General features: G+C 46.1%; 1 protein-coding gene across 1 annotated transcript; it reads left to right on the top strand.

Annotated features, from left to right (window-relative positions):
* The first annotated feature begins 48 nt into the window (after positions 1–48).
* LOC137452020 (uncharacterized) lies at positions 49–12807 on the top strand. The gene is made up of 4 exons (XM_068160076.1): positions 49–658; positions 781–899; positions 8435–8656; positions 12135–12807. Exons 1-3 carry the CDS (start codon positions 49–51, stop codon positions 8615–8617), a joined length of 912 nt encoding a protein of 303 aa, XP_068016177.1. The 3' UTR covers positions 8618–8656; positions 12135–12807.
* Positions 12808–16653: the final 3846 nt, after the last annotated feature.

Here is a 16653-nt window from a genome sequence, read left to right as displayed (position 1 = left end):
GGGCCGGGCTGCGCGTCTGCTCGGAGATGGTGGTCGCAAGGAACCACCATGAAGGACGAGGTGACTGGCGGGGGGCGGCGTCGCGTCGGTGCCCCCCACCCTCCGGCGGCGCTCCACGCCCGATCTAGATCCCTCTCAGGAAACGGAGCAGTCTCGCCCCCTCCGAGTCCTCCGGGCTCATCCTACAGCCAGGCCGGGGTCCGCGGGGGTCAGCAGCCGGGAACGGGGCGCGTCATCAAGCGGGGAGGAATGAAGCCAGGGGAAGGGAGGCGGCGAGGGAGCGGCTCCGCGAGGGAAACGCAGGGCGGGCGGGGAGGAGGAGGCAGCAGGGCGTCGCACAACCCGGCTGTTCTCGCCGGCCCCTCTCCGCTGCAGCGGCTAGCGCAGGCCCGCCACCAAAGGAGCTCCTGTCTCCTTCCGTCGCCGCCGCCGCAGCCCAGCTTCACCGCGCCGCCGCTAGCATCCCAGCCAACCTCTACCCACCCGCCCCACGCTCCGAGAAGGCCAGCACCCCGCGAGCAGCGGCCGAGGCTGGGGAAGCTGCTTGCCCCCGCCCCTCCGCCGCTCCCGGACGAGCCAAGATGGCCGCCCGGCTTCCTCTGCGTCGAGCCCAGCTCCGACATGAACCGGAAGGGCCCGCCCCCACCCGGCCGCACCGGTGAGGCTGGCGCCGGCGGCTTGTTACTAGGGTTCGCAGTGGGGTGGGAACGTCGGGAGGCTGGGATGGGCTCTTCCTCCTCTAGTGACACCCTGTACCACCAACACCCCCCTTTCTCGTAGGCTGGGGATCGGGCAGCGGGAGCCCTCCCTGTTCCCGAGCTTCGGCCTGGAGACACACAGCGCTCGGACGCTCCTCGCCCGCACTGCACTGTGGTGTACCCCCGAGGCGGCGCGGCCTGGTAATGGGGGGGCTGTCGCTTAAATAGGTCTTCGGAGACCTGCGGGCTCCCCGCTGCGCCAGGCCGGGCGTGAGAGGAGGAACGGTGTGAGCCGGAGTGGGGAGTTCTGGTGCTAGGGAGCACCCTGGGGAAGAGTGGGTGAAGCCGTGGAGGGTGGCTGGAGAAACGGCAGCACCTCTTCCATGGGGAGCCAGTCCGCAACCGGAGAACGGAGGCGGGCACGGACCCTGCCGCTGGCTTACAGCCGGCAGCAGCAATACTAGTATGTGACGTCTAGAAACGTGTTCGCTGTGCTGTGGCGTTCGGGGTTCGGGCCTCCAGTCTTCTGCCATAGCATGTTCTCCCCTTCCTTGGACTTCGCCAGCCCAGAAGATGGTGTGCGGCAGAGAAGGGAGCTCAGACGTGGGGAGGGGCTGGGGCTGAAGATCGCAGGGTTCAAGCGATGCAGCCAGGCACCCATACAGTGTGATAGCATGACGTTTTCGTAACGCCTTGATGGTTCATGTGGAGGAGCAGGGTGGAAGCCTCAGCTATCAAATCGTGCTTTGTATATCCAGTAGTTACTCTGCACAAGCATTTTTAAGTGTACAAGGAAGGTCTTGGTATAGTCATGAGAAGCTCTGATTATGATTGAAATTGAGAAAGAGGAGTAACTTGCATAAATTCAGTGTGTAGGTGATGTAGAAAAAAAATCTGTTCTTTACAGAGAAAATATGAACCTCTAGAAAAGGGAAATACATGCTAGATCTGGTGGAATTTGTAGAAAATTGGCATCTCTGGGGATCTGGCAGCCTAATGGTAACGTTGTCTTTATAAAGCATAGTTTATCTGGCAAACTATGTCTCTTATAAATAATTACCTGCTCTGCTTTGACATCTTTTCTACAATGTAGGTAATATTTTCCTTGCTTTTAGAGGCATGAACAAGGAAAGATAGCCTTTGAACACTACACAGTAAGGAATTTGCTCCTCTGTTACTGCATCATCATGACTGCAAAATGTTCCACAGTACACATGACCTGCAGGAGGAGAAACCCAGTATACTTGTATGGCATTTTATATTCCTTCCTCACTCTCAAGTTAAGCTAATGCCTTGCTCTGTGTCAACAACAGGAATTTTGGATTTGAATATTTGCCTCTTGTCCAAATGATCCATGTTTCTGTGCGTGCATGCTCAGGCAGTACGTACTTGTAGGAAAGCTGCTGTCTCTGTTGGCAAGCAGAACACTTGTGCACGGAGAAGGGAGTGGGATATGTCTCTTATCTGGCTTGCCAAGGTCAGTCATAAAATCTGAAGCAAAGACAGGCAAAGTATCCAGATCTCATAGATTCACAGATTGCATTGTGGTGGAAGGGACCCTGGAAGGTCATCTTGTCCAACCCCCCTGCAGTCAGCAAGGACACCTCCAACTAGATCAGGCTGCCCAGGGCCACATCAAGTCTGATCTTGAATGTCTGTAGGGCCGGGACCTCAAACACATCCCTGAGCAGCTTGTTCCAGTATTTTACTACTCTCATTGTAAAGAACTTCCTCCTTATGTCTAACCTAAATCTACCCTGCTCCAGTTTCAAACCATTGCCCCTTGTCCTATCACTACATACCCTTCTAAATAGTCTTTCTGCAGCCTTCCTGTAGGTCCCCTTCAGACACTGAAATATAACATCTCCCAAGAGTCTTCTTTTTTTTTCCCAGGCTGAACAGCCCCCACTCTTTCAGCCTATCTTTGTAGCAGAGATGCTGCACCTTTGTGGCCCTCCTCTGGACCTGCTCCAGCAAGTCTATGTCCCTCTCATGTTTGTTGTCTCTGCTTTTGCCACAGGGCTGCTGCTTCATCTTTTCAGTTGCCAGCAGTGCATGTTCTTTACAACGTGTTTGTTAAGAAATTGTAAATTATTTTTGACAGAGTCAGGATAAACAATAGATGAAGGTTTACACAGGTTGTTTACCAGACTGATGCTCTCACCCTGTACTCACAGGCACTCCAGCCAGCATGAGATGGCTGAACTGCAGGCATAAGAGTTGAGGAGCGACTTGCAGAGTTGGAGCAGCACACTAAGCTCAGTAATACTGCCTACGTCTATAGGTTTGCCTGTCCTGGGCCTTGGCATGACTGCGATCTGTGGAACATCTGTGCACAGGCACAAAGGGAGTAACGTAAGCTAAGCACTGTGTTACACATACTTGGGTTGCCATTCCATGGAAGCAGTGGTCACTTAGATAAAATCTGAACTGTGCAATGGTCAATAGTTAGATGACAATCCTAGGCCTGTTGATAGAATATTTCTGCTATTGCCCTCTGTAAAGCCCACTTCTGATTCTCATGGTCCAAATTTAAAAAGGCTGGGAAATGGTGCAAGGAGAAGGGGATTGTGGGGCTGGACAGTTTGTGTCTTTCAAAGTCATGTTTCTGGCTAATTATTTTGAAATAAGAACTTCTGAAGAAATGCTTGAGACCACAAAAAATAATGTCATCTGATTTTGCCATCTTATTGGCAATAAGCAGCAACATTGATTAGTGTTGTTTTTTCCAGGTATCTAAACTTGCACTGGAAAGGGGAAACTACTTTATTTTATGCTTTTTTTTTTTTTTTTCATTTAAACAGATGAGTTTATTTCAAAGTGTTGGTTTTTTCTTCCTAGAATTTGGGCTGAAAACTCAGAAAGCGGTCTGATAATAGAATTGTGCTTTCTGGTTCTTGTGCTATCAATACTGATAGTGACAGTGGCTTCGTAAGGGGGACTTAGATGACAGCATTTGTGTGTTGTACAGAACAGGCTGGAAATTGGGCTTTGGGCTGCACTGGCTACAGTGCTAACAGTTGTAAAAACTTGATTTTGCCAGTAGAATTGGAGAACATAACTCAGACATGTAGGAAGCAGATCTGCTAATTAAGGTGCCCTTTTTATATCACTCTTTTGGCGATCACCACAGGCAGGAAATGGAAGGAAACTATACACATTACATCATTCTGGTGGAGAATTTAGATTTTTGTAGTTCTGGGCATGAAATATCACAACACAGAAAATTTTAATGCTGCACTGCACAGACAGACTAGACCCTAACTAACAGCATTTGTGGTCAGAGCAAAGAATGTTGGAACTGATTGCAATTGCTGGACAAAACATAAGGATTGATATGCATACATTTGAATGCACAGGGCTTGAGTCTTAATTCTGGAAGAAAGATTGCAAATGCAAAACTGACTGAGGAATTTCTGGTCTCACCTACTTTAAAGGCTGGGGACTGAAAGACGTCAGTTGGTAGAGGCAAGTAGAGAATCAGCTAATGTAATTCTTACAGCTGCCTCATTGTGTGCTGCAGCTGTGACATCAGCTGGGAGTCTGCCAAAATACTAGATCTTTTTAGTTAATACAAAAATATCAGTTTGGCCTGATACAGTTGTTGGCTGTGATGTGACATTTTGGTGTTTCTTTAAGCATTTACAAAACATATTTTAAAATGTGTTACATCAACAGGATCTAACCAGTATTATTCATTCTTATTCTGGCACCTTGGGTTTTTTCTTGTTTCTAAGACAATCACACACAGTGGGAGGTTTCCAGGACTGTTACATTATCAATGTTATCTTTTAACATCTTTACTTGTGTTTGAAATCATTATTTGTATTTGTTTTAAAAACTTCATCTTCCCCAGAATATATAATCCTAACGGTGTTTTATAGGAGGAAGAAGTGTGTGATTTTGAAAATGGTAATGGCAAAGATATTGATAGAGAAAGAATGATTGCTGTCTGCAACAATGCTCCATTATAACAAGGCCCAAGTGCAACCCCCTGCAAGGCCAAGGCAAAATGTGGTTTTGACAGCAGAGAGAACAAAGGAAAGAGAGATCTTCCTCCTCAACTTCACGTCCAGCAGAGAGTGAGATCTGAAAGATGAGAGAAGATTTTTGTATGTGTTGACTTCTTGCTTTGATCTGTGCCCATTTAACTTCTGAACTTGCCTTTCCATACAGGAGAAGAGTCAGTACCTGGACACACATATAATTCCTTGCCTGTAAGGCCAAGCACAGTGTGCTTTGCCTGCAGAGCCATATGGCATGGTGCATGAGATGTAAACCTTCATGATGGAAATGCTGTCAAGTGCCTGTACTGCCCTAATTCCACCACCATTTGACACAAATGCTTATATGTATCGTAGGGTCTGGGGCAGAACCACACTGCTCTGGAGAGCTGGATGATCTAGAGCATTGTTCTCATGGATTGGCATAAGAGCACTGCTTAGAAAAGTGGGAGACTGAAAATATCTCCTTAGATTTCCATAAGCCCGATGCCTTGTGAGTTACAAAGGAAATGTAAAGGACAGGTAGCCTGTTGGTGATAATGCTGGCTCAGAATTTAACTCTGTATGTTTGAAGCTAAAATAGGTGTTTATAACAAGCCTCCCATTCCTAATAGTGCATGACCCCAACAGAGCTGTGTGTTAAATGTAAGTCCTTTTGGGTGCTTTGCCATCTGAGTCATGCATGTTACTATTCCTCCTGTGCCATTTCCTGTGTGGCTGATACTGAATCAAAGACTCCATTCACAATGATAGGAAAAGAATAGATGACTCTAGTGCACGTAATCTTTTCAAGCACAAATTAATAGTCGGTGTGCCTGAGCGTTAGTGGGAAGTAATTGTTTTGTAGCAGTGAGATGAATTCCAGGGAGTCTGGGCACAGGTTATCTAAAAGTGGTATAGCCTACACTTGTTTGAAAGGGAACATCTAAAATTGTCAACAGGCTGATGGAAAGTACATGGCTTGGATGAATTTCCCAGGGCCTGTGATAAGTCCCAAGAGTTGGATATGGCTTGGAGAAACTTGCCAAGGGGCTTTTAGAGTTGCCTTCACCATCTCCATGTTCTCCCCAAAGCATCTGGCATCCACCCTGCAGCTCCAACCTGTTGTTAACCATTTGTACCTTCAGTGGTTAGCAGAGCCTGTCAGCCACCATCCCTGCTAGATATACCTTTCTTTGTTTTTCTCTAAGAAGGATCTTCTACTGTCCAGGGACCTCCAAGTATGTCTACATAGACAGCTCAGTGTACCCCCAAATCTACACATAAGTCCACCTTGTTTATACAAGAGTGTGTTAAGGTCTGAGCTTGCACTCAGCCTCAGTAGTCTCTGAAGGTACTACAGGTGAAGGCCCAGGTTCTTGTTCATATGGTCTCCAAACCTTTAGTAGAACCAATCCCTGAAGACCCTTTGTGTGGATTTCCCTGAAGTAGCTGGTGTTTGATTTAGATGGTATCTTTCATTCCAGTGTTGCAAGAGGCAAGATATCCATGAAAACTGTCCATGTGATTGTTTTTCCTCACCTTAGGAACCTTTGCTCTGGATATGTCTACTAATGATAGCTTCCAGCTATGGGATCTCTCCTGCATTTGTCTCATGGATGATGAAACTTTTACTTTCAGCCAGGACTCAGCTTAGCCCACAGCCATCTCTTTTTGAGACTGAAGAAATTGGAACGTTAGGATCTGTCACCAAAAGACACCCTATTCTGATCTGTAAGCACTAGCGTGCACATTTTCTCTGACTAAATCTCCACGGTTTGGTTTCTGCTGCAGATAGCAGACATGAACACGATATTCCAGCTTTAACCCTAATATAGATGTGACATACCTCATTTTGCTGACGCCACAGCCAAGGAATTTGTTTAGCCCTCTCAGGTACTGTAACTCTAAATTTTGGTGGTTCAGCCTTTCAGTATCTCTGACCTTTCCCCTCCACATGCATTATCTCCTGTCTTGGAAACTATGCTTCATTATTCTTGCAAGTATAATTTTTAACTTGGGTCATACTCAAATGTCTGTTGTTCTCCTGAACAGAGTTTTGCAAGCTGGTTTGCTCCACACCAGTGACACATCCTGTACTTTCCACCTCTTCTTTCCATCTTGGTGTCATCTGCAAAGCTTATCAGTAATCCTTTCATTTCTTTACAGTCCTGGAGAAAATATCAGTTAGCGCAGGTGAAGAACTAATTTTGCCGGGTTACAGGACTACATTGCATTTTTCCACATGTAAAAAATCATCAATAAGTGGTTGCCACCTTGAAAATTCACAGAATGGACTGACCATCCCAGTGTAGGAAAGAGCTAGAGGAAAAATAGGCAACTCATTTTAAAAAAAATCTGGTTATTGGTGTGTGCCAGCAAGCAAAGGGAAGGGATGCAAAAACGGAGGGCTCAATAGATGGATGAAGGGGCACAATGAGCCAGACATGCCAGGGTGACACTCAGGGAGCAGTGCCTGCTGCCTGCTGTGCCCCAAGCATCCTTCCAGGAACACCATGGTGGTGTTTAAGGGATGATTAATAAAGCAACCGTTTTATGTGTGTCACATTGGGTTTGTGTTGTTCCTGTTTCTTAATCAAGATGCCCTGCTGCAACAAATTGAAAGTCTTAAAGAAGTCATTGTGGTTTACATCAGCTTCATTACATTTATCACTTAATCATGTAGTTTCAAGGGTGAAAGATAACAAGTCAGTTTGAAAGGGTCTCTTCCCATAAACTGGCATAAATTGGCATTAATTATATTTCCCTCCCTTAACTCTTTGTTAATCTAGATCCATATGAGTCATTCTATTATACTGCTGGGACTCTTGTCAGGAGATAGGCCTATAAATACTCAGATCTTTCTCTCTACCTTTTCCAAAACCTTTCCCAATATCTGATTTCCTTTGGAGCTTCCCCATTGCCCAGAAAGTTACTGAAGATGACACAATGTTCTTATGCATTGTGAACATCCTTGACAGCCACCCTGACAAAGCCAGCTGCATTCTGTATTCTGCTGAAACGGGGACATTTGGAACAATGAATTAACTCTACAATTGTGAACAACCTTTGCAAAAACATGAGAATAAAAATTTTGTGTATGTTTATCTCGAGTTTCTGTGTTGCAACCTGGTACTATGGCTACAAAGGGTCTTTTTAAAATGCATGGATGATTTAAAAGATTTACAGAAGACCGACCAGAGGAATGCATGGTACAGATAGGCTTGTCTATGGTCCCCAGCAGTGCCTTAAAGCACCTTTGCTCTTCTAGAGATAATCTTCTGCCTTCCATTCTTCTCACACAATGACAGCAACCCAGGAGATGAAGAAACATTCCTGTACTTACTACTGTTACTGTAGATGTATAGTAACATCACTTTTTTGTTTGTTTGTTTCAGAACACTAAGGTGGTGAGAAATACATAGCATATTTGTGCTTGTTTCCTAGGGAAAGATGAGCTGCTGATTGCAAACTATCTGCTAGAAGCTTAACACTTTCAAACTCAACTGGAAAAATATCACAGTAGTGTTGTTGGCCCAGTCCTGGTTAGAATTCATAGCATGCAAGAACATAAAGACACTTTTGGAGAGAGAGAGGATATTTAATAATTTTCATCTAAGTGCAGGACAATTTTCAAGATGCATATAAAAAATTAATTAGAAGAAATGTTTTAATATCAAAATAAAAAGCAGTAATTAGGACTGTCATCATATCAGGTTCTGTATTCATCTGCATCTGTATTTATCTCAACAGGTATCTGAAATTGCTGGTGAGGGCCAGGTTCACCCCAGCTGCCCCTGCAGTGAACTTGGCTGGTGCTCCCCAGCAGAGATCTGCTTTGAGCTCAGGCTTCGGAGGAACAGGACATCTTCATCCCAGAATAGTCAGGGCACTGGCTCTGCCTCTTCCTGGCGAACAATGCCAGTCACAGCTTAGCCTTTTTTTGACTGCTGACAATAAACATTTTGGGATTAGGTCTGTGGTCTGCATGAATCACATAGTTCTGTATGACTTGCTTGATGTGCCTGGTGCTGTATAAACCCACTAAATGAATAGTCCCTTTTGGCAGTGAAGTTTGTGCATGTTGCAGGTTTCTCTGGAGAAAATTAAGCCTGTGGTGTACAGCTGAAGAGTTTTCTCAGTGTATCATGGAGTTTTGCTCTGAATAGCTTGCAGGGATTTTCTTTTCACTCGTTATGCAGCACTATGTGATTTGCAGACAAACATCTAACTACAACTACATTCCATTAATTAACATTCATTGCTTTTCTTCCCTTTTGCCCTTCCGTTTTTTAGCCTTATGCTCCTGGGACTTGTTGGACTAAAGTCTCCTTTCACCATTCATAAAAATGCTTTCAGAATTTATGTAGCCGCAAGCTGCTGGGAGCAGGGCAGCCTCTTACCTGGGGAGTGCTGCTTTCAGGGGCTTTATAACCCCTCCACGGCCCTCATTGGATGCTTTTTTTGCCACCTACCTTCTTGGTCTGTTCTATTTGCTAGTCTGGCAATGAAACACTAAGTCTTGCTGGCAGGATTTACCTTTGCAAATACAGGATCCCATTGAGCTAATAAATACTTCCAGTCGTTGCTTGAGGTTGCCAGCAGTAACCTTCCCTTCTCCGTTTATAGGAGATGCTGAATAAGGCATTGCTACTATTAACACCTTTAACGTTTCTCCCATTAACATTTTATGCCCATAAAAGGATATTTTATTTTCTTCTGGTTCTAGTTTTACTTTCTTTTGTGGCTACTGAAGGTTGATCCACCTGAACATTGAGGAGTCAGCCCTTTACTTTAAAACTTTCCCATCAGTTGTAGATTTTTTTTCATTCTGATTTTGAAAAGCAAAATAATGTTGGAGAGAAATGTAAGGGTATGACTTCAAATGCTTTAGAAACCTTTACTATTTACCCCACCCAGCCCCCTTTTTTCCCTTCTTTCAGTAGCAAGATGGAAAAAAGGAAGAGAGATCCAAAACAGCCATGAAAAAGAGCCAGCAATATATTTTAATACAAAACTTCTGAACAAAGAAAAGATTCCTCTCACTAGATGCCAGTGGAATGGAGAGGGCATGGCAGATTTTAAAAGATTTAGTAAATGATTGCTCCTGTTTTTCAAGCAGCTTTTGCTGAAATCACTTACATGTGTCTACACTAACATTAAATGGTTTCAACCCCAGTAAGCAGGGAGGTGGGTACAGTGCTGTTTCCTGTTGCTTTGCCCAAGGAGGTGAAAGGAAGGATAGCATCAGGTGGACTGGGATAGAGTAGGCTGCAGGAGGCTGGCACAGGGACAGGAGGAAGGGAACACATATGCAAGACATGAAAGATCAGACAGACTGGAAAAGCACATGGATCTGAGGGATGGAGAATGAGGTAGCTGCTGGAAAAAAATGTGCAGGCACTAACACTGGGAGAATTACCGTTCAGAGTAAATATGCTCCGCTCCTAAGGAAGAGTTAACTGAGAAGCCACATGAGGCCCCACACTGGGAATGATCCTGAATGGTTAGAGATCTTGTTTCCTAATGCTACTTGGTTTTGCAGTTGGTTACTGCAGGGATGAGCCTCTAGAATACCCTTTATGAAGAGGAAAATCATTCTACCTCCTTATATGAGGCAGATGACCTACTAGGGTACTTTTCTCCAGAGGACATTGCTGAAGGTCTGAGGCATCAACTTCAGCCACCTGAGACCACACCTGCACTCACCTGTAATCAAAATCTGACTGCAATGAGTGAGCAGTGCTGTTTGGAGGACATTAAAGGGCTCCCTTAAGGGGGCTGCCCTTTAGAGGAAAATACATTGTTTCCACAGGGCTGTGTTTGCTGTGGTGGGCATCTGGCCCCTAGCCAGGGCCAAAACACCATAACCCTCCTGGCATCTGTGTGACACACACTCCTCTTGGGAATTCATGGAGGCTATAATGTATAATGGATTAGGATTTATCACATTCTCTAACACCTAGGGAAAGGACTAATACTATTTTCTAAAGTACTGCATTGGTTTTGGGTTCAGCTGTACTGCTTTTAATATTTTATGTATGTGAATATGATGAACTGCAATGAAAAAAATCCTTATCTCTTTTTCTAATAAGTGTGTCTTTCAAAACAAGGAGCGATGTCAAATGATGGAGAAGCACTCTAGGTCTGGAAGACACAAGAAAATGCATAAAAGATTAAGTTCTATTTATGTTTTTTGCACACACACAAACCAGGCAAACAAAACCCAACAAAACCCCCCACCCCAAAATCAGTCCACCTACATTAAAGAAACACTATTCAAGCTACAAAGTAAATCAGCTCGCATGTGGCCCCTCTACACTTGCACCTTAGGATACAGGCTTTAATTAGAGGAACACATGCTGACTTTCCAGAGGCCCCTGCTTACAGGACCTGCTCCTGGGGCACAGAGCTGTGTGTGGGAGAGGAAACCTCTTTGCTTTACTGCTGGAAGTGGCAAGGTTGTGGAGTTGTGGGGGGAAAGTGTCTCCTCAGGGGAGCTGACAAACCTGAGTTCAACAGGGATTGCAAAGCTCCAGAATGATGAAGTCTAAGGGAACTTTGTTCAATTGGCTGTAAAGACAGCATGAAGCCAACATGCCGGCCAGCGTGGAGAAAGGAAAATTGCAGAGCTGTCTGTCAGGATATGCTGATGGTGCACAGTTGTGCTGTGTGGTTAGCTAGGTTAGAAGGGATACCTCTTCCAGGAGCAATATAAATGCATTCGTGCAATGCAGTGAGCTAATTCCCACTCAGCTCAGCAGTTAACCTGCTTTAGGGTTTGCACAGAGCTGCTCCAGGTATCTCTCCAAGCAGGATTTTTGCTTAGCCATACTTCTGAAGGTGGGAACCATCCATTTTGTTCATGGAGATGAGCCTGGGTGGGGAGCCTTGAGGAAACAGTGAAATGAGAAACATGCAGAGGCAGTCTTTGTTTGGCATCTCCTAACTGTGGAACAGCCTACTGTGTAACCTCAGCTTTCTGAAGGTCACTTCAGAAGGTGTGGGCCCTCCTGGCTTGCAGTGATGCAAACTGGAGGTCTCCAGGAGGCCCACTATGCCTTGGTAACAGGGCCAGCAACAGAGCTAGAGTGCTGAGGCTACCAGGTAGAAGCATCACAGAAGCTAACAAAGCATTTGTCACAGTGGAAGGCTGCTGTCCACAGTGTGTTGGCTAATGTGAGATGTAGGACCAGGAGGTTTCAGCTGATGATGGAAGAGAAACGCAGATGGAAATATTTCATTCATCCCAGGCATTGTAGAACATGTGTCCTAATGGGGAGAAGAGACTTCTCTTTCCTCCTTCTGTCCCATGTCCTCTGAGGTTCTTCTCTTCCTACCCACCAGCTCCTTATCCTAACTTGCCTCTCCTTGTCCATCCCACTCCCATCTCAGAATTTTCCTCTCTGTCTCCAGGATACTCACATCTCTTCTCTTTACCTCTTTATCTCAGAGCTTTGCCGGAAAGTCAAGGACAAAACGTGTCATCCCCCGGGCTCACCCTTGTCAAACTACCTTGACCAGGATCTCCCAGTGTGGCAGCCTGCCAGCATAGGTGGTTAGAGCCTGGCAAAATGTAAGTGACTGAAAAAGTTTCACAGTGAGCAGCACTGGGCCATGTTGACAGCAGGCAGTGCTGTCGACTGGCATCAGAGACATCCTGCACCCAAGGAGCCCATGAGGTTGGCTGGCACAGCGGTGGCATGTTCCTTAGGTCATGGTGACCATGTGGTTTTAGCCAGCAGAACACAACTTGTGGATCCTTCTGCCTCTTGGCTTGCTCCTCATGAGCATCCCTCAACACCACCAGTGCTGGAATTCATGGTGAGGCCTTTCTGGCAACTGTCTCTGCAGCTGTAACAGATGATGCTTCTGAAGCCAGTGTCTTCTGCTTTTCACCAGGCAAGGTTCTGGCTCTGATTTTTTTTTCCCTGTTGCCCTCTTTCCTAAGGAAACAGAATGCTTGCATGCTTTTGTGGGCTTGTAAGTATTTAATAACTTAATAATAGGTCACATTAATTCATCTTTTTGTTCTGCCTTTACTCTTTAGAAAGATGGAGGTTATTGTTTAAAAATAAAGCATTGCATATGCTGCATGTGGGAAGTGATGATTTCTAGCTATGGACTGAGGGGGCAAAATTGTATAATTTATAACTATATCATAAATGATGAGTCTGATGCCTGTGTTACTGTGATTTTACACTAGTCTAAAAGTGGAGTCATGAAGCCGAGAGTCAGCCCCAATATGTTACCACTCCATTGCAGAGCTACTAAACATTGGGAACCAGATTCTTGGCTGAACAAGAAGAGTTTCATTAACTTTATTTTTGAGCTCAGCTAATGAGCCAGGCTGTGAATCCTTTTCATGATTCAGACCTTGCACTTCTGCACCAGAAAGTAGGCTGGGGTAGGTGTGGAGTCCTGGACAGAAACCAAGGACTGGCAAGACATCAGGAAAATATCTACTCATCTGGACTGCCTTCTGTGCAGCTTCCCTGACTTGTCCCAACTGATGAGCTGGCCCTGAAGTCAGAGGGCAGCACCCAAACCTTCAGCATGCTGTTCAGTGTATCTGATTTTTTTGAGAGACACAAGTGCAAGGCAGGATGAGGTCAAAACATTCTTAGAAGTTTGAGTTCAGAGGAAGAAGCATTTGCTCCTAACTTGCCACCATTGTCTTCTTCCAACATACCCACATCTACAGCAACTCTTTTGCCTTGAGAGGCTGAGATGTTTGAGCTTAACTTTTGGTACACACATTGAAACACAGAATATGGGCAGAATGAAAATCCAAAGCAAACTAGAGCAACACAAAATGGTGCAGCTGCCCAGGTGTGACTTGTGTTCTTCCAGTGGCTACAGACTGTGAATAAGGAGGGAAAGAGAGGCTGGCACAAGGTCTCCTTTGCTCTGCCAGCCCCTGCCATGCTCTATGCTGCTGGGGATGCTGTTGCAGGAAATGGCAAAATGTGTCAGACTGGACCTGGCTACAAGGAACCCAGACCAGACTCCCTACCTAATACACAGGCACGCATGTTCCCCTTCAAAACCTCTTGCACCAAGAGGGAGTTACGTGTTATTTTCCCTTATGGGTTTATCTACCCTGACATCCTCAGCCTGATTCTCCTTTTCTGCCAGAAAGAAGGACAGTATTTCCACTGCTAGCCACAGTCCATCCTGATGTTTCCTGATGTTTTCCTGATTAAACAAGAGAAATCTCAGGCATCTTCACCATGGGAAGAAGGCTTCCTGGCTGAGGGAAGACAGTATCTCCTTTCCTACTCTCCTACCAACAAGCCCTTTTATCACATGCACTAGTAAGATGTTTCACTACAAGCACACAACAGGGAAACTCATGGATTTAGATGCCAACCACAAATTTTCTAGTCCAGTGAATCTCACATTTTTAATCTCCCAGGCAGTCCCTCTGTTTGCAGGACCAAATGTGTGGCAGGACTCCTTCCTATGCAAGAGGGGTGGGATGGTCCTTCATGAGATTTCCATTTCCTTGGGAGTGAGGACCCCCAGGGACATCCGCACTGCAGCTCCCCAGCCCCATTGCAGGTCCCCATCCCTGGGGCTGGCCACCACATGCTTTCCTGATGAGGTTACACAAGAGCTGTGGGGGAATGGCATGTTAGGACAAGGAGTGTGAGTCACCAAAGGTACTGAAGTCTTATATAACCCCAGCATACATTTTTCGAGTGCACTTTAGCTGAAAGGGCTGTCAGGAGCCTTGACAAAAGTGACAGCCTGGGAGGAGCAGGGCAGAAGAAAGCAAACAGTGCTGTTCTTTTTCCCCACCTCCTTACATTTGATCCTTCTGTCTTGACCTTCTCCAGATCCAGGAGGCCCTCGGTGGCTGGAGGACTCGGGCAACCCTTATGCATCCTGTGGTGTGTGAAGACAGCTCTTCCAAGATGGGCTTCACTGGTGTTTTGGTTCATAGGATCATAGGATCAAAGGATGTTAGGGGTTGGGAGAGATCTTCAAACATCAAGTCCACCCCCCCTGCCAGAGCAGGACCATAGAATCTATCACAGGTCACACAGGAACACATCCAGATGGGTCTTGAAAGTCTTCAGAGAAGGAGACTCAACAACCTCCCTGGTGAGCCTGTTCCAGTGTTCTGTGACTCTCAGTGAAGAAGTTCCTCCTCATGTTGAGGTGGAACCTCCTGTGCTGTAGTTTATATCCGTTGCTCCTTGTCCTATCACAGGGTGCAATGGAGAAGAGCCTGTCCCCTCCCTCTTGACATTCAGCCTCAGATATTTATAAACATTTATTAAACCCCCTCTCAATCTTCTCTTCTCCAGACTAAAAAGCCCCAAGGCTTTTGGGTTCTGAATCTGAAATCTCTATAAACAGTCTAAACTTACCTTCAAGTCTACTGTTCTCTGCTTCTGACGGAGGGCTTTGCCTTCGCCTCTGTCACCTGGCCCTCCATAATCCTACATTTCCTTCTGTGCTTTTCTTCATGCTGGTATCCCAAGGCTATCCCAGTTGCCTACTGGTGTATTGCAGCAATACTGGGATACTGAACCCACAGCTAACACACATCAGCAACCCCTTGTACACGACCCATGTCAGAATCTCAGCAGGGTCTACCTAGAGAGGAGGGCTTCACTTGCAGTCAGTCCTGCACACTGGCAAAGAGGGATGTGACACAAACCCAGCTGCCAGTTTGTGAGTGTGGCACACTCAGAGAAGTAGTTAAGAGAGCTTAGGCAAGGATCAGAAGAGTTTTCAAGCAATGGGTTAAATTGTTTTAACTTTGAACTGAATGCATTTCCCAGTTCCTGCATCAGGCCCTGTCTCACAATGCAGTCAGTGGCTGATCTTTCACCAGCAAATGTTCATTTGTGAAAGCCAAGGTGTTTTGTATTTCAGGTTCAACTAAACTTCCATCAGGTGGCTTTCCTGGCTCCAGGACAGACTCTGCACACAAACCAAGGACCAGAAGAGTGTGAAGGAATTATGGCACTCATCTCCATCTCTGGGACCCAAGCCAAGCTCCATCCCATGCTTGCAAGCTGATGGGCTAATGAGAAGCAAGATGTCCAAACAGCTCTTGCTGGGCTAGTCACACTTCTCTACTAGCAGGAATTTAACCATTTGCATCATGATTCCAGCTTTCCCAGGGAGCAGGAAACCCAGGTCCAAGTCCATCCACTGCTGAGGTTAAGTTGTGTCAGAAATAAATTATTCACCCACAAGGGTAGGAGAGGGACGAGAGGGCAGGGCAGGACAGGACACTTCATGTGAAGTGGAGAAAGTGGCAAAGGAAGGAATCTTTCTTTATTCCTGCATAAACAAACTTTTAACAAAGTCTTGTCCCTATCCCAGCATGGAAGGGGAATGCTGTCTGCAAACTCATTATTATGGACTCCTCCAGATGGCTGAGGCTTTCTGCAAAGCAGCAGAGCATGGCTGCTGTGGAGGCAACCAGCATGGCCAGGGCTGACTCAGCAGCAGCCAGGAATGACAAGTGAGGCTGGGAAAACCAGGGGCACAGCTCAGATGGCACAGGGCTGGCATCTTTGTAGGGAAGCAGGAACTGGCCCTTAGCACAGCTCCATCTCACCTCACTGGGGTTTTGGGGATTGAGTTTTTGGAGGCTCTACAAATCACATAATGGATGGGACATATTCCCGGCTGGGGCTTCCTCCAGACGTGTACTAGCTCAGGCTGGGGTGCCCCATGCAGCACCTTTCTTCACAACACTGAGAGCTGGTGAGGAAACCAATAGCCATCTCTCATGGAGAAGTCCCTCTTCCTCCAGCCAAAAGAACTTAAACGTCTCCCCCATGCTTGATGCCATGTACCCCAGCTGCATAGCTGTGTCTCTGTGTTTTACAAGCACAGGCCAAGCCTGCAGGCGTTACTCATTCTGGTGAGCCCAGAGGGGTCCTGCAAAAGAGCCGGCTGCTTCCACAGCTGGAGAGAACTGATAGACTTGGCAGTGCACCTCA

The sequence above is a fragment of the Melanerpes formicivorus genome, unplaced genomic scaffold (genome assembly GCF_026170545.1).
Source record: "Melanerpes formicivorus ecotype bairdi unplaced genomic scaffold, bMelFor1.0.p_v2 SCAF_48, whole genome shotgun sequence".
Lineage (NCBI taxonomy): Eukaryota > Metazoa > Chordata > Aves > Piciformes > Picidae > Melanerpes > Melanerpes formicivorus.
Note: the sequence above shows the minus strand (reverse complement) of the source record. Positions and strands in the feature narration are given on the sequence as shown.